The following is an 18535-nucleotide window of genomic DNA, read 5'->3' on the forward strand; positions in this document are numbered from 1 at the left end:
TATTTCATATACATCGTTCTTTGTTCTCAATGCCTACGTTTTTTTCAAGGTAGAAAATGTTGTTAGCCCAGATAAATCGAGATTCTCAGGGAATGACAGAGTTTCCTGGAGGAGGAATGGAGGCTCAGCATGTTACCTTGTGCCTGACAGAGGCAGTAACTGTGGCAGGTGAGCAATCTTATTTGAAGGGATCATGTGGGTTTGGAAATATTTATCTTAAGGGAAAATGAAAACTTACAATACTGTTTACTTTGTTCCTCCTCCTTTAGCTAAAGGCAACACAAAGCTAAGCCTTTTTATGAGCATTTTTACCCTGGTATGGATGCTGGTATAGTAGGGTGTAGAAATATTTTTTGTAAATGCTATAAGAAATGCCATTTGAGTCTAAGTTAAGCAATCTGCCTTTTGACTAATTTTTATTTTTTAAAAAATTAAACAGCACACACATATGATAGTTACCTAAAGAAAATAACTTTTTTTTTTATAATAGATGGTGACAATTTAGAAAATATGGAAGGTGTAAGCCTGCAAGCAGTAACACTTGCAGATGGTTCTACTGCTTATATACAACACAATTCTAAAGGTATGTGCCTCATATACAGCCCATTGGTTATTACCAGCAATTCATAACCTCAGAGTTGGAACACCTAGCAGTTATACCACTTTCCAATCCCTCCTACAGACACTGTACTACATATGGTAGTAATTTCAGTTTAACTTAAATTTTGTTTTGATAATTTGAGGACACCTTTTGAGATATTTGGAAGATACTCTGGGGTATCAGAATTAGTGAGGAAGAGGGGAGGGGGTAGTGTCCCTGACCTATTTTTAGTAAGACCTTTCTCACTTTTTCCCTTTAAATTATTATTTAATGTTTTTACAAAATATGCGTAAAAGTAGACATTTGGTTTTGCTTTTATAACATTGTTTCTAAATCAGTGTTTACTTTGCTCCAAGAAATAGCCTAGTTCTCAAATTCCTTGTTTTTTTGGAAAGCTACTGAGCATATGTATACATAGTCAAGGGACTTGTAGCCCCCAGGGATGAGAATGACAGCTGACCTCATGTATACTGATACATCTTTCTATCTTCCCAGTTTCAGCTTCGCTGGGGTCAGGGTCATGATTCCTAAGTGGCTCTGAAAGGTATATAGAGGTTTGACTCATGTAGCTTGCTCAGATGAGCCACTCTTCCTCTTGAACTTGTCTAATTGAAAATCGGAGGGGAGAAAGGATGGCTGAGGGAGGATTTTCTGCTTTCTGTAGGATCACTGGATGTGTTATTGAATTGCCTCAGAACATTGAGGGAAGAATCAAGATGAACATGATCTTAAGTAGTGTATGTTTTTATAGTTGATATCATTTTGAAATTGTATAAAGTTTAAAATTTTTGCTTGTGCTAATTTATTGGCTTAAATTGTTTGTTCTAGATGGGAAACTCATAGATGGTCAGGTCATTCAGTTGGAGGATGGTTCTGCTGCCTATGTTCAACATGTACCCATACCTAAAAGTAGTAAGTATTTGATATTTACTTACCCTTCTGATTCTCATACTTCAGTATTTGCTGCCTCCAACTGCCTCTTACTACTTAAACTTAGTCCTGATCTCTAGGTCTCCTTCTGAAAGGGGAGAGGATCTAAAGACCATTTTAACTTAATTGAGATTTTCTCTCGAAGTTAATGGAAAAGAAATTACTAGACTTTACTCTGGAGATAAATGGGCAACAGTTCTAAGTGAATATTTCTATTATTTGAGATAAATCCTACACGCCTTCTCATTTTCTTTTTTTTCCTTCTTTCAATTCTCCTATCTCCTGGTAAATATTCCTAAAACAGGTATTCTAATATCTTTTTACCTTTAAACACTTATTCAGAGCAGCTTTGCTGAAATTATTTAAATGTTGAAGGATCCATAAAGGAAATGTAGGTTTGTATGATGTGTTTAATGGTTTATTGACTCTGTTGTTGTTGAGTTATCAGAATATGCTTGGAAAATATGGGATCTAAATGTAAACATTGTTCTTGAGCAGGGGACAGTTTGCGTTTAGAGGATGGGCAAGCAGTGCAGTTAGAAGATGGAACTACAGCATTTATTCACCATACCTCCAAAGGTAAATTAGCTTTGAACATTTGAATAAAATAAGGGGGAGGTAGGGTGTGGGAAAAATAAGACCTGCCTTTAGTTGCAGAAATGCTGTTGTCATGTAAAAGAAGGATTATGCTTGTTCTCTCAAATATAAGATGGTAGATTTTGGCACAGTCTAAGGGAAAACTTTCTAATAATTTGAGTTGTCCAGTAACAGGTTGAAATAGCAAACCCCTGGTCTCTGAAAGACTTCAACTAGAGGCTGCCTTTAAAATATGAAATTAAACACTTGAAAGTTAAATTGTTGATTTTTTTCTTCCTTTTAAATATAATGTCTTTAGCAAGGTCCTTTGCCCCTTGTGTTGGTCTTTAAAACTAAATAAAAATTTTGAAACTATCTGAAGCAAATATGGCAAAATGTTCATGTTTATTAGCTTTGTGTAGGGAGGACCAGGGGTTTGAGGTGGAATGCATAGGAGCAATGAGCACAGCTCTGTAGCCAGACTATCTGGGTTCAAATCTGGGTCTGCTGTCTTTTAGCTGTGTGCCCCCGAGCAAATTATTTAACCTTTTTGTGCTTCAATTTCATCATCTGAAATGAGGATTATGATAAGTATCCACATCATAGGGTAGTTGTGAAGACAAAATGTACAAACATGTAGAGCACTTGGAACAATATTTATCACATAGTAAATGCTCAATAAATATTAGCTATTGTTATTACTTTATAAAATACTTTATTATAGAATGACTGTAAATGTTTTAAAAGACTATATTTAGTTGTGAAACCAAAGGAAGAAATTTTTTAAAATATAGAATATTTGAATTTGTAAATAAATTTATTTAAAGTTGAGAAAAGTAAACTCTGAAAATTTTTTTTCCTTAGCAGTGGGAGTTGATCACAGGTTCACTGTAATTGGCTAGATTTATTATTTCATAATGCTGTATGTTTCTTAGTATGGTTATTTAGAAGGGGGAAAAAACCATGGAGTCATACTGACATGAGTTCAGATCCTGGTTTCTCTGCATACTGATTTTTTTTTTTTAGTACTCCTTTTTTATTTAAATAAATTTATTGATTGATTGATTGCTGCATTGGGTCTTCGTTGCTGCATGTGGGCTTTCTCTAGTTTTGGAGAGCGGGAGTACTCTTCGTTGCAGTGCACGGGCTTCTCATTGCGGTGTCTTCTCTTGTTGCGGAGCACGGGCTCTAGGTGCGCAGGCTTCAGTAGTTGTGGCACACGGGCCTCAGTAGTTGTGGCTCATGGGCTCTAGAGCGCAGGCTTAGTAATTGTGGCGCACAGCCTTAGTTGCTCTGTGGCATGTAGGATCTTCTCGGACCAGGGCTCAAACCCATGTCCCCTGCATTTGCAGGCAGATTCTTAACCACTGCGCCACCAGGGAAGCCCTGCATACTGATTTTTGACTGTTAATTGTTAGTTTTTTTTATTTCCTGGGTCCTAAGGAAAGTGACTTTACTTCCTCAAGCCTCAGTTTCCCATTCGTACAATAAGGTGTAAATATACCTGCCTCACAGAATCATTGTGAGGATTGAATGAAATAGCATACGTAAAGCACATGGGCCCTGCTCATAGTAAATATTCGATAAAAGTTCATTCCCTTCTTCCTTTAAATATGTAACTGTTTATCAGACTACCTTTAATTTAATGCCATTCTCTTCTACTCCCTCAGATAGTTATGACCAGAGTGCATTACAGGCAGTTCAGCTGGAAGATGGCACCACAGCTTACATCCACCATGCAGTGCAAGTCCCACAGTCTGACACCATCTTGGCAATTCAGGCTGATGGGACAGTGGCAGGTCTACACACTGGGGATGCCACGATCGATCCCGACACCATCAGTGCTTTGGAACAGTATGCAGCAAAGGTACAGCATTTTACAATGTGAAGAACATCCCAGATACAGCTTCTTTATCTTTCACTAAAAGAAAAGAAAGCAAAAAAACAATAAGAAACTAGGAATTCAGAGTCAAAATCAGACAGCATCAAGGAGAAGATCAGCATTTATCTTAAAAGAAGTGAAGGGTAGAAAGGAACATTTGAAGACAAAAAAAGGAATGGAGTAAAAGCTTATAGAAGAGAAATGGGTGGCAGGTAATTCACACAAAGATATACTCAAGTATGAGTGACATAAAAGAAGCAATGAGGTATAGATGGAACTGCTTATGAATTATAAAGTAGAAACTAGAGTTTGGAAAGGTGAAGGGAAATCTCAATTAAGTTTTTTTTTTTTTTTTTTTTTTTGCGGTACACGGGCCTCTCACTGTTGTGGCCTCTCCTGCTGCGGAGCACGGGCTCTGGACGCGCAGGCTCAGCGGCCATGGCTCACGGGCCCAGCCGCTCCGCAGCATGTGGGATCTTCGCGGACCGGGACACGAACCCGTGTCCCCTGCATCGGCAGGCGGACTCTCAACCACTGCGCCACCGGAGAAGCCCCTCAATTAAGTTTTTTTTTTTTTTCCCCTCAATTAAGTTTTATATCAAAAGGGCTGTGTTTTTTTCCCTGCATTGAAATTATATCATTTATATAATTTAAAAGGTTTTTCCCCCATTTTTATAATGGAAATTTTCAAACACACACAGAAATAAATGATAATGTACCCATGTACTTATCTCCCAGCCTAAACAGTTATCAATATGTGAAAAAATTTTTAAGCTTTATTTTATTCCTGTAGGTGTCCATTGATGGAAGTGAAAGCGTAACAGGTTCAGGAATGATTGGAGAAAATGAGCAAGAGAAAAAAATGCAGGTATGTAAGGCTACTTTTTTATATTAGAATCTCTTTCTCTTAGCATTTCTGAGCCCTTCTAGGGACGAAAGCAAGAACTCACTACCTCCCTAGGAATATCTTACCAATTCAGAAAAACAGTGTATGCATTAGGCAGCAGCTTTCTCAGATTACCTCCTCAGGTCTCAGAATTCATTATATGGATGAAAGTGGCACTAAAGAAATAGAAATATCACAGAAATCCAGATGAAGCTTGTGTTCTGGAGTCCAAAGCAGTTTTGGAGACCAGGCGGTCTTCTGTCTGCCCCACCCTCGGCAGCTTGTGGATCCTTTTTCTGGGCCTTCACCCTTACTGTGACTGACTAACCCTTGCTACTTTGTTTTTTATATGTTTTTGTTTCTTCTGTTTACAACTGATTCCCTCCATACTTTCCTTTTCAACTTCTGGAGAGAAGGTCCAGTCTAGCTAATTGTCATTGTTCCTTCTGGGCAAAGCTGTTTTTACTGCTTCTGCCAGACTCCTTCCTGGGCTGCAGATGGCCACTGGTTGGCTGCCCTTGGTTCAGATGCTCACCTTGGGTCCAGTCCTTGGCTATCCCTTACCCAAATAACAGCCTAGAGCTGCAGAGCCTCGCCAAGGTTTGTAGTTAAGTACAGAGTAGTCACAGATGCATTCTGGGAGATCTACAAGTCAAATTTCAAGACTCTGTTATGAATTATGTGTTTTTGTGTTTGTTTGAGGGGTTGGTGTTTGTGTGGGTGGATGTTCTTGGAGCTTATATAATCACTGTAGTTTATTACTGCTTTAATGCTGCTCCTTTTTTTCTCAGCAATTATCTCTAGTATTTGGCTGACTGCTCCCTCATAGTTTTTTGCAGTCTTCCAAGTGTTTTATCATATTTAACTCCTAAAGTTATTGCTTCAGGCAACACTTTTTAACTTGAGCATTAGCATCACTACTTAATGCCATTGAGTAGTACTGTTGGGGGTTATCAAGAAGATTTTATATTTATAATAATAATAAATAATAAAAGAGGGCTTCCCTGGTGGCACAGTGGTTGAGAGTCCGCCTGCCGATGCAGGGGACACGGGTTCGTGCCCTGGTCCGGGAAGATCCCACATGCCGCGGAGCGCCTAGGCCCATAAGCCATGGCCACTGAGCCTGCATGTCCGGAGCCTGTGCTCCACAACGGGAGAGGCCACAAAGTGAGAGGCCCGCGTACTGCAAAAGATAAATAAATAAATAAATAAAATAATAATAAAAGAAATCACTGGTAAAAATTTGATGCTTTTAAACGTTGCTGGATAGCCAGTATTTCTATTTATCACTGAAGTGATGCCACGAAGTAGCAGTAATATAAACACAGTTTGTAAATCATTAAGCCCACCAGCTTTGAAACTACATGATTCTTGGCAAAATTTTCAAGTCTTTGAATTCATAAAATGAGACTTTAATATTTTTTATACTGCAGTATGTCAAATCTATCAAAGTCAAACTCTACTAAAATGCAAACACAGTGTAAATATATACAAGAGATGTAGGTCAGTGCCTTGGAGTGGCCCAATAGGGTTCTGTCTCTTATTAGTGACTAACAATTAAGTTTTTAAATAATAGAATATTTTTAAAGAAAGACAGTTGTAACTACACTTGTAATAAACTAGAATAGGTCTTACAAAAAATGAGTGAATTTACCATTGGTCCGTATAACATTATACTATTAGCATAAAATTCTATTACGATCAATAATTAATTTCTGAACCCAGAAACATACTAGGAATTCAGAACTGCTGAAACAGAATGTCGTAAAAAGCACGCTTACTCTTTATCTGCAGATATATAACCATTTGGTGTTTGTGCCAATAGACAAAGAAAATGAAGAAAGTTGAATAGGATTTTTGTTCTGACTGTAGCTTTTTCGCCTTTTCCCTTTGTACCTCTCCTTACAGACTAGATCTATGCTGTCCAAAATGTTGTCGCTACTGAGCACTTGAAATGTGACTAGCCAGAATTGGCATGTGCCGTGAGTGTAAAATACATACCAGAGTTAAAAGACTTACAATGAAAATAAGAATGTAGGGCTTCCCTGGTGGCGCAGTGGTTGAGAGTCCACCTGCCGATGCAGGGGACGCGGGTTCGTGCCCTGGTACGGGAAGATCCCACATGCCGCGGAGCGGCTGCGCCCGTGAGGCATGGCCGCTGAGCCTGCGCGTCCGGAGCCTGTGCTCCGCAATGGGAGAGGCCACAACAGTGAGAGGCCCGCATACAGCAAAAAAAAAAAAAAAAAGAATGTAAAATATCTCATTAATAATGTCTCCTGTTGATTACATGTTGAAATGATAATATTTTGGACATACTAGGTAAAATAAAATAATTACTAAAATTAATTTCACCTGTTTCTTTTTCCTTTTAAAATGTAGTTACTAGAACATTTTAAATTATATATGTGGGGACTTCCCTGGTGGTGCAGTGGTTAACAATCTGCCTGCCAGTGCAGGGGACACAGGTTCCATCCCTGGGAAGATCCCACATGCCGCGGAGCAGCTAAGCCCGTGCACCACAACTACTAAAGCCTGCGTGCCTAGAGCTCGCGAGCCACAACAAGAGAAACCACCTCGATGAGAAGGCTGCACACCGCAACGAAGAGTAGCCGCTGCTCGCCGCAGCTAGAGAAAGCCCGTGCGCAGCAACGAAGACCCACCACGGCCAAAAAAAAAAAATTATATATGTGGCTTGTATTTGTGACTCATATTTCTCTTCATTAAGTGCTAGACCAGAAGTTTCTGAATCTTCTATCCTCCAAAACAATTGAGTACCATAGTTGAGGTTGAGGACCCAATACGTGGTATTAAAAGGTCAAAATATCCCAGAAGAACCGCTGCAAATAAGCAGGACCTGTAACATCTTGGTTTGTCTCTTAGTACTCATCCTACTTCTGCCAGAGTTGCTTAAGAAGTTGTAACTCTGTGTCTGGCTGAACTTTAAAGTAAAGAGGTCTATACCTAATGCGATAGATTTTTTTTTACAGTCTTGTTTCAAAGCTTTAGATTTTTTTTCATTGTGATGCTTACAGTTTAGAGCTTTTTCTTTCATCTATAACATAAGCATACTAGTTGTGCTGCTGAGCTGATCTCTTACTTGAAACCAGATTTCATAGAACAAGAAAGACCTAGAGTATCTAAAACTTAATGCGCTTGTGGGAAGGCAGTTTTGTCCCCTGGGGGACATTTGGCAGTGTCTGAAGACAAGTTTGGTTGTCACAATTGGGGACGTATTCTGGGTAGATGTCCTGCAAGGCATAGAACAGCCCCACTACAACAAAGAATTATTCTTTCAAAATGTCAGCAGTACCGAATTTGTTTTGTTTTGTTTTGTTTTTTTGGTGGTACGCGGGCCTCTCACTGTTGTGGCCTCTCCCGTTGCGGAGCACAGGCTCCAGACACGCAGGCTCAGCGGCCATGGCTCACGGGCCCAGCTGCTCCGCAGCATGTGGGATCTTCCCGGACCAGGGCACAAACCTGTGTCGCCTGCATCGGCAGGTGGACTCTCAACCACTGCGCCACCAGGGAAGCCCCAGTAGTACCGAATTTGAAAACACTCATCTGAAGTACTCTGTTTAAGTTTGCCCATGTGTTCAGTTGTAAGAACCATAAGGATGATGGGATATGTGTGTTTCAGGGAGGCTATGACTGTTGTCATTGCCCTTCAGCTACACCACCCTTAGTTAAGCAGAACAGCGTGCTATTAAAGTAACATGTAATTTGTAATAAAAACATCTCAGTCGAGCTTCCATTCTGCTATGTAGTATCTGTGTGACTGTGGGCAAATTACTTAATTTCTGTGGATCTGAGACTTATTAGCTAAATGAGAACAATAATCTTTGCCTTACCCATCTCGTGGGGTTATGAAAACCAAATGAGAGTTTCATTTGATTAATATTTTAGGTAACACATGAGAATGTAATTTGTAAATGTGTTAGCATCATGCAGCATTGTTGATGCTTTACATGTTCTGTTAGAATCCAAGGTCCTTTTTCATGGTTTCCATTAGTTTTGACTTCATTAAAAACTAATTTTATTTACATTGGAGATCAAAGTCCTTTGGCTTGGCAGTTTTTTAAAACAATTTATTTTTATTTATTTATTTTTGGCTGCATTGGGTCTTCGTTGCTGCGCAGGCTTTCTCTACTTGTGGTGAGCAGGTGCTACCCTTGGTCGCAGTGCACGTGCTTCTCATTGTGGTGGCTTCTCTTATTGTGGAGCATGGGCTCTGGGTGCATGGGTCAGTAGTTGTGGCTCACGGCTCTAGAGCTCAGGCTCAGTAGTTGTGGTGCACAGGCTTAGTTGCTCCACGGCATGTGGGATCTTCCTGGACCAGGGCTCGAACCCGTGTCCCCTGCATTGGCAGGCGGATTTTTAACCACTGCGCCACCAGGGAAGTCCCAGAGTCATTTTTGAGCCAAGTATGACAATCTGCACAGATAGGATGTGGCAGCACCATCACCACATGCCCACAGAGTAGAAAGTTATTCTTCAATTTTCATGGTACCTCAATTTCTAAAATAGATCATAATCTTTAAAAAACCTCTAACATCAGTGCAGTTGTTTAAAGTCTTGTGTTGAGTTCCAGAGAAGTGATCTTCTACTTAACACTATGTAAGTATAGACTAGGATCATATGGATTGTAATGTCTCCCACAGGCGACTCAAATGACCTAACCCCCTCTTTTCCTTTGCTTTTGAAATTGAAAATGATTTTTACATTGTTTAGAACATATGTCCTAAAATACATATATACATTATAAATATATATACATATATATACATACACACACATACACACACACACACACACACACACACACACACACACACACACACACACACACACACACACAATTCCCTGGAGTATGTCAAGGAACACCTGCATATAATGCATCGATGGATGCTCCCTGGCTTGACTTTTCTAGAGTGGGAATCGACCTGTGAGCGCTGACTATGCCCCCTTGTGGATCTCCTTTTGACTTCTTCCAGAGCTGCTGACTTCAGCCATGGAACAGAATTAACTAACTGGCTCAGCATGATAGAATCTTCATAAAATGATGACCTGAGTCTGGAAAACCACATTACAGTTTTATCTTTTTTATCCTGAAAATTGTAATTTCATCTACTTTATTTCTGTATAAATAATTTAAATCATACTTTTTGTTTCATCTAGATTGTCTTACAAGGACATGCAACAAGAGTAACTGCTAAGTCTCAACAGAGTGGAGAGAAGGCCTTTCGTTGTGGCTATGACGGATGTGGAAAATTATATACAACAGCTCATCATCTTAAGGTATATATGAAGGGAAGGCTGTGTCTAGTTATGAGAATAGGGCATTAAATGCCAATATAATGTGTTTGCAGTATTCAGACACCATTGTTCTCCCCCACCTATCAAGATACAAATATACTCACACAAAAGCCTATGCAGATTTTAGAAACTGAACTCTTTGAGGGCTTGGACTATGCTTTTTTCATCTCTGGCTCCCTCAGGTCCAGCATACTACGTGACACATGATAGGGGTACTCTACATATTTGAATACACTTTTCTCAAATGTGAAATTTATGTAATTACATGGGAGATATATGTGTAATCATTCCGTTAACAGTGATTTGCTGAAATATAGTGAAAGTTGGTGTTAATTTGTCCTGTCTGTCAAATACATAGGCCAAGTATTTTGATTGCAGCTAAACACAACATACCATGACCCATAAAAATAATAGCTCACATTTATTGAATAACTCACAGTGTGTCAGGAAGTGTGCATTTAGCATATTTGGAATAACATCCCTAGAGCCCATCTCCACTACTTATCAGTGTTTACATGTTACTTGACCTCTTAAGTACCTCATTTTCCTTATCTATAATATTGGATGATAAAAGTACCTCCCTCAATGAGTGGTTGTGAGAATTAAGTTAGTTAATTCTGTACATGTAAAGTACTGAAGAGAATGGCCTGGCATGTGGTAAAGGTTCAGTAAATGTTGGCCATTGTCATGAGTATTCATTTGTCACAGCAGCCCTCTATCGTAGGTACTATTATGTCCCCACTTTACAGAGAGGACTTTGAGGCTGAGAGAAGGCAAGTGCCATGGCCACACCACTAGTCAGCAGTGAAGCCTTGCCTCAGATTGAGGCCCCTCTGCCAGCAGCCTCCACACTCTTAGCCTTATGTTGTGTAGCGTCTCCTTGTACTCCTGTGTCTCACCAGGTACATGTTCCATTCAAACACCTTTGACCACTCTAGAAAAACTTGAACCTCTTATTTTTTAATTTATATATATATATATATATTTATTTTTGGCTGCGTTGGGTCTCCGTTGCTGCACACGGGCTTTCTCTAGTTGCGGCGAGTGGGCTTCTCATTATGGTGGCTTCTCTTGTTATGGAGCATGGGCTCTAGGCACGTGGGCTTCGGTAGTTGCAGCACGCGGGCTCAGCAGTTGTGGCACGCAGGCTTCAGTAGTTGTGGCTCACGGGCTCTAGAGTGCAGGCTCAGTAGTTGTGGCGCACGGGCTTAGTTGCCTTGTGTCGTGTGGGATCTTCCCGGACCAGGGATGGAAGCCGTGTCCCCTGCATTGGCAGGCGGATTCTTAACCACTGTGCCACCAGGGAAGTCCCCTGTTCCTTATTTAAAATGAGTACTTCTTAACGTACAACATTTGGTCTATATTGAGAATTATTGACCTGTAGTTTTTGAGAAAAGAAGTTATCTTTTGTTTTTCAAAAATAAAATACAAGCAACAACATAATTCAGCAGTGGGGAAATAAAAAAGGTCTCTGTGTAGACCATCCACCTGTGGAGTGCCTCAAGGAAATAAACTCATGCCCGTGTTTTAATAACAGGTGCATGAGCGATCACACACAGGAGACCGGCCTTATCAGTGTGAGCATGCAGGCTGTGGGAAAGCATTTGCAACAGGTAAAAACATGAATTTTCTTTGTTTCTTGGTTCCACTTGGGGGTCAAGCAGAGACGGGTCAGAGGCAGGAACTGACCCCTTGCCTTGGTCTGAATTAGTGGGCACACAGTGACTAGTTTTCCAATCTCTCCCTTACTGCGTTTTGTCCTGCTTGCTCTGTTCTCTCTCTGTGTTCTCATTTTGCTCCTCAGACCTGTTTCTGCCTACTGTGTTTGTTATTTCACTCCACACTCTGCTTTCTTTTAGCAGGAAAAACAAAAGTCGAGCATTAAAGCTGACACAGAGTTTAACATTAGGACAGACCTTAGGGGGAACCATGGGAAACAGGGGCTTAGCAGTGGGACAGGTCCCTCCCAGGTACACATCCAAGAGGGCCAGGACCGTTGCCAGGCCTCCTGACTTCACCCTATTCCTCATTCCATGTCACAATTCTTTTTGGTTTTGTTTCTCAGGATTTTTTCTTTTTTATTATGAAAATTTACAAACATTTATATAAATGAAAAATGTTAGAGTATACCACCATAAACAGTTCAGCATGCATATCAATATTTGTTTACATTTCTTTTTTGAGGTAAAATTTACATACAGTTTACTGTACAAATATTAATTGTAACATTCTATAAGTTTTTTTCCTGTATTCATCCATTTATTCATTTATTTATTTTTAAAAAAATTTTATTGGAGTATAGTTGATTTACAGTGTTGTGATAGTTTCAGGTGTACAGCAAATGAATCAGTTATACATATTCATATATCCACTCTCCCCTTTTTTGTTTTTGGATTCTTTTCCCATATAGGCCATTACAGAGTATTGAGTAGAGTTCCCTATGCTATGCAACAGGTTCTTATTAGTTATTTTATATATAGTAGTGTGTATATGTCATTCTGAGTCTCCTAATTTATCTCTCCCACCCCCCACTTATCCCCTGGTAACCGTAAGTTTGTTTTCTACATCGTGACTCTACTTCTGTTTTGTAAATAAGTTCATTTGTACCCTTTTTTTTAGATTCCACATATAAGCAATATCATATGATATTTGTCTTTCTGTGTCTGACTTACTTCACTCAGTATGGCAATCTCTAGGTCCATCCATGTTCCTGCAGGTGGCATTATTTTGTTCTTTTTTATGGCTGAGTAATATTCCATTGTATATATGTACATATCTTCTTTATCCATTCCTCTGTTGATGGACGTTTAGGTTGCTTCCATATCCTGGCTATTGTAAATAGTGCTGCAGTGAACATTGCAGTGCATGTATCTTTTTGAATTATGGTTTTCTCCGGGTATCATGTCTTGATTCTACTCAAGATTTTGGGGTATGAGTTGTAAACATCTAATAAGATTGGGGCACTTTAAAAAAAGAAGCACACAATCTCTTCTAGACAGAGATGAAACTATTGAATTTTCAGCAGGACAGTCCTGAGTTGTCATACTCTTGTACCTTTTTAATAGTTATTCTGTTGTGTTTGCCTAGTATTATATCCTTGGTGTTTACTATATTTTTCAATAACTTAATCTCAATGGGCATGCTTAGAGCGGTCTTGTGTAATTACATTTCTTTTAAATTTTTCTTAAAGGTTATGGATTAAAAAGTCATGTCAGAACTCATACAGGAGAAAAGCCATATCGGTGTTCAGAAGATAATTGTACTAAATCTTTCAAAACTTCAGGAGATCTACAAAAACATATCAGAACTCATACAGGTACTGGTGTGAAGAAATGTCTTATCTAGGCAAGGAGTTCTTAATCTGCAGGAAGGAACTTGGGGAAGTAGTTTCTGGAAGCGTTTCAGGGAGTCAACGTCAAGGGCTTCTCTTAAACTCCCAAAACTCCATGCAATTTGCCATTCGTGCATGTATGCTTCTTTCCAGGATGAGGGCCTGTAACGCTGTTAGATTCTCAAAGGGGTTCATGTTCCAAGAGATTAACGATGGCCCTAGACCACCAACCCTCTCAGTTTTCAGGAATTATCTGAGCAACAGTCTTACTTACCTAGGATTATACATCTACTTAGTAGCGCAACAGAGACCAGAACCTAAGGCACCCAGTTCCTTCTCAGTTTAGTACTGCTTCTTCTGCATTAAGCTGCTTCTAAAAAAAGTGTCTGAACCCCTCACAGCCCCACAGAAAGAAAGGCTTGTTACTTCCTTGTGATCATCTCCCCTGTCCTTAAATTCCTTCTCTGCTTTTCCTAAAGGGTACTTTGTTCTTATCTTCCCTCCCCTCCCCTCCCCTCCTTGTACTTGATTATTTGCAGATTGGTAATATAAAGGTAATTATTTGCTTTGGATCAGCGCTGGAAGAGTTTCAGAAACTGTTGATAAGAGATGCTATTATAAGCTGTTGACTAAGTAGTATAGCATAAGGTCCTTTAGTTTGAGATTTTACTGCAGATGTTTTAAACATAGTGTTATCGCTTTGTCCCCAAATACTTCTAAATATTCTGAGATAGTTTAGCAGATTTTCATGGAGGATTCTTCCAGTCATTAAAGTTTAACTTTTAGTTCAAATATGATCCCAAATCGGCTTTACTTTACAGTGTTCAGGAACAAAGCTGTAGGTCCCTGCTTCTATTTCATTCGTGCTCTTAGTTTTATCTGTTATATCAGAGGCAAGCGTCTCCAAGCTCCTGAGAATAGTAATATATTCAGCAAGGATTTTTGATTCATATTATGCGTTAGACACTAGATTTTAAAAGGACCAAAAATTCTTTTTCTTCAAGTATTATAGAATAAAGTAGGAGGTAAGCTTTTAGGGGATTCTAGGGTTGTTCTAACTTAATCCTTATTCCAGACTCTATTTTTCTTTTGTATTTCTTTATGATATGTATTTCTTTGTCTTCTTTTCTCAGCTCATTTTTTAATATGCCTTTCTGGGTAATTCCATTTTGGAAAGTCATGTAATCAGTGATGAGTTTTGAATACTATTCAGATTTTCCTATGTAAATCTAAGTTTGGAGTAGATGATGCTGTTGACAGAAAAAAAGAGAAAAAAACTCAAAGGGAAGTTCAATACAAAAAGGCTAGAGTCTGAGCATGAATGATCCTAAGCAGAATTGAAGGATAAGACATTTCAATTTTCTGTGTATTTTTGCACCATTTAATGTATTTCCCTTCGTGTTTTCAGGAGAAAGGCCCTTTAAATGTCACTTTGAAGGCTGTGGTCGGTCTTTCACAACATCGAATATCAGAAAAGTGCATATTAGGACACACACAGGAGAAAGACCTTATTACTGCACAGAACCAGGATGTGGGAGGGCATTTGCCAGTGCAACCAATTATAAAAACCATGTGAGGATACACACAGGTAACGGTCTCTAGTTCTTGGTCTTCTGTCTTTCAAGGCTCAATTGAATTCCTGCCTCTCCTATAAACCATTTACAAGTAATCTCTTCCCTCCTTCCTGCCACTAGGCATGGTAGAAATGGATTATGCAACTTGAAAAAACTTCACCTTAGCATTTTTTTTTTTTTTTTTTGCGGTATGCGGGCCTCTCACTGTTGTGGCCTCTCCTGTTGCGGAGCACAGGCTCCGGACACGCAGGCTCAGCGGCCAGGCCTCACGGGCCCAGCCGCTCCGCGGCATGTGGGATCTTCCCGGACCGGGGCACGAACCCGTGTCCCCTGCATCGGCAGGCGGACTCTCAACCACTGCGCCACCAGGGAAGCCCCACCTTAGCATTTTTACATTTATTTATTCAACAGTTATTGACCATCTGCTCTTTGTTCCCCTGCCAGGCACCAGAAATACAGAGACAGACAAGATATTTTCCAGGACAGTTGATTTAGGGAGGCATAGTAGACATGATTATTGCAGAGTGTCTATGGATATATATTTTTAACAGCTTTATTGAGATATAATTCACGAACTGTACAATTCATCCATTTAAAGTATATGATTCATTGTTTTTTATTATATTCACAGGGTTGTACAACCATCACCAAAATCCAATTTTAGAACATTTTCATCTCACCTGAAAGAAACTCCATACTTGTTAGCAGTCTTCTCCCACCCTACCCCCCAGCCATAAGCAATTGTGGATTTTCCCATTCTGAATATTTCATATAGATGTACAGTATATGGTGTTTATTGTCTGGTTTCTTTCCCTTAGCATAATAGTACTGAGGTTCAGCCATGTCATATCAATAGTTCTTTCCTTTTTAATTACTGACTAGTATTCCTTTATATGAATGCATCAAATTTTATTTATCAGTTTACCAGTTATTTTCACTTTTTGGCTATTATGAATAATGCTGCTGGAGTATTCATGTACAATTTTTTGTCTGGATGTGTGGTGTTTTTATTTTGGCTGTACCACACAGCTCTTGGGATCTTAGTTCCCTTGCCAGGGATTGAACCTAGGCCCTTGGCAGTGAGAATGCAGAGTCCTAACCACTGGACCACCAGGGAATTCCATTTTTTTCTTTTTTTTGGATATATGTTTTTATTCCTCTTGGGTATACACCTAGGAGTGGAATTGTTGGATCTTATGATAACTTTGTTTAACATTTTGAGGAACTGCCAAATTGTTTTCCAAAGTGGCTGCAACATTTTACGTTCTCACCAGCAATGTATGAGGGTTCCAATTTCTCCACATCCTAGCAAACAGTTGTTGTTATCTCTCTTTTTGATTTTAGCCATCATAGTGTGTGTGAAGTGGTATCTACCTCATTGTGCTTTTGATTTGTATTTTCCTAGTTTGCTAATGATGTTGAGCATCTTTTTATGTGCTTATTGGCCATTTGTATGTATTTTGGGGGGAAATGTCTGTTCAGATTCTTAGCCCATTTTTTAAATTGGGTTGCCTTTTTTTTGGTTGGGTTATAAGAATTCTTTATTATATTCTGCATACAAGTCCCTTGTTAGGTATGTGATTTACAGACATTTTTTCCTGTTATTGTGGGTTTTTTGTTTTCGTTTTTTTTTCAATTTCTTGATGGTGTCATTTGCAGCTCAAAAGTTTTTAATTTTTTTTTTTTGGCCACGCTTCATGGTTTGCAGGATTCCTAGTTCCCCAACCAGGGATCATACCCGGCCCCCTGCAGTGAAAGCACTGAGTCCTAACCACTGGACTGCTGGGGAATTACCCAAAACTTTAAAATTTTTTTTTTAATTGGAGTATAATTGTTTTACAATGTTGTGTTAGTTTCTGCTGTACAATGAAGTGAATCAGCTATATGTATACCTATATCCCCTCCCTCTTGGACCTCCCTCCCACCCTCCCCCATCCCACCCATCTAGGTCGCCACAGAGCACCGAGCTGAGCTTCCTGTCCTTTATAGCATGTTCCTGCTAGCTATCTGTTTTACGCATGGTAGTGTATATATATCAATCCTAGTCTCCCAGTTCGTCCCACCCTCCTCTTAAAACGTTTTAATTTTGATTCTCCACTTTGTGGTTGTATTTTTTTTTTATTTGAAGTATGGTTGATTTATAATATTGTGTTAGTTTCAGATGGTTGTTTTTTTTTGTTTTTTTGCGGTATGCGGGCCTCTCACTCTTGTGGCCTCTCCCGTTGCGGAGCACAGGCTCCGGACACGCAGGCTCAGTGGCCATGGCTCACGGGCCTAGCCGCTCCGCAGCATGTGGGATCTTCCCAGACCAGGGCACGAACCCGTGTCCCCTGCATCGGCAGGCGGACTGTCAACCACTGCACCACCAGGGAAGCCCAGATGGTTGTATTTTTGATGTGAGTGGAAAGGTGAATGAGAGCGAGATTTTTAATGTATTGTTTTTATTACTGATATTAAGAGTAAACTTGTGATAATTCAAAATGAAAAGACATTTTTGAAGAATGGAACTTTGGTTGCGTAAGTTAGTCTGCATTCTGCAGGCCCCTGGATATCTCTGGAAATGTTTTCAGGCATTTACAACAATCCTTTTCCTTTGAAACTGGTACATTCATAAGTTTTGAATACTGCTATGGACAGAGGGGAAGCCTTAAGAGGATTTAAAGAAAATTTGTTTTTTTGGGAAAAAAATCACTCTGTCAATACCATAGAAAGAAGTTAAAGGGAGATGAGACCATAAGCAAGGAGACTGATTAAGGGCCGTTCGAATATTTGAAGTGAGTGAGATGGAGAAGGATAAAAATGAAAGACATTGAAGAGGTAACAGCAAAGGACCTGGTGACCAAGTTAGTCATGAGGAAGGATGTGGAGAAGAGAAAATCCTATTGCACTGTTGGTGGGAATGTAAATTGGTACAGCCACTATGGAAAACAGTATGGAGGTTCCTCAAAAAATTAAAAATAGAACTACCATACAATCCAGCAATTACACTTCTGGGTATTTTAATGAAGAAAACAAAAACACTAATTCAAAAAGATATATACACCCCTGTGTTCATTGCAGCATTATTTACAGTAGCCAAGATATGGAAGCAACCTAAGTATCCATTGATAGATGAATGGATAAAGATGTGATACACATAGGGAGTTCCCTGGTGGTCCAGTGGCTAAGACTCCATGTTCCCAATTCAGGGGGCCCGGGTTCAATCCCTGGTCAGGGAACTAGATCCCACATGCCTCAACTAAGAGTTTGCATGCCGCAATTAAAGATCCTGCATGCCACAACTAAAAGATCGTGCATGCTGCAACTAAAGATCCCACATGCTGCAACTAAAAGATCCCGCATGCCACAACTAAGACCCAGTGCAGCCAAATAAATAAATATTAAAAAAAAAAGATGTGATACACATACAATGGAATATTAGCCATAAAAAAGAATGAAATCT

General features: G+C 39.5%; 1 protein-coding gene across 4 annotated transcripts in view; it reads left to right on the forward strand.

Annotated features, from left to right (window-relative positions):
* Nucleotides 1-18535, forward strand: part of ZNF143 (zinc finger protein 143) — a 54817-nt gene that overhangs the window by 15369 nt on the left and 20913 nt on the right. For 2 of the 4 annotated variants that reach the window (XM_082660662.1, XM_082660665.1), the window contains exons 2-11: nucleotides 54-168; nucleotides 491-583; nucleotides 1430-1513; nucleotides 2027-2110; nucleotides 3778-3974; nucleotides 4783-4857; nucleotides 10051-10170; nucleotides 11726-11801; nucleotides 13379-13504; nucleotides 14928-15107. In XM_082660662.1, coding sequence (XP_082516788.1) covers nucleotides 54-168; nucleotides 491-583; nucleotides 1430-1513; nucleotides 2027-2110; nucleotides 3778-3974; nucleotides 4783-4857; nucleotides 10051-10170; nucleotides 11726-11801; nucleotides 13379-13504; nucleotides 14928-15107 — 1150 coding nt within the window. Of the gene's footprint in view, nucleotides 1-49; nucleotides 169-490; nucleotides 584-1429; nucleotides 1514-2026; nucleotides 2111-3777; nucleotides 3975-4782; nucleotides 4858-10050; nucleotides 10171-11725; nucleotides 11802-13378; nucleotides 13505-14927; nucleotides 15108-18535 lie in introns of all 4 variants that reach the window. The other 2 variants (XM_082660664.1, XM_082660663.1) reach the window with 2 other exon arrangements.

The sequence above is a fragment of the Grampus griseus genome (assembly GCF_964374135.1).
Source record: "Grampus griseus genome assembly, chromosome: 8".
NCBI classification, from domain to species: domain Eukaryota; kingdom Metazoa; phylum Chordata; class Mammalia; order Artiodactyla; family Delphinidae; genus Grampus; species Grampus griseus.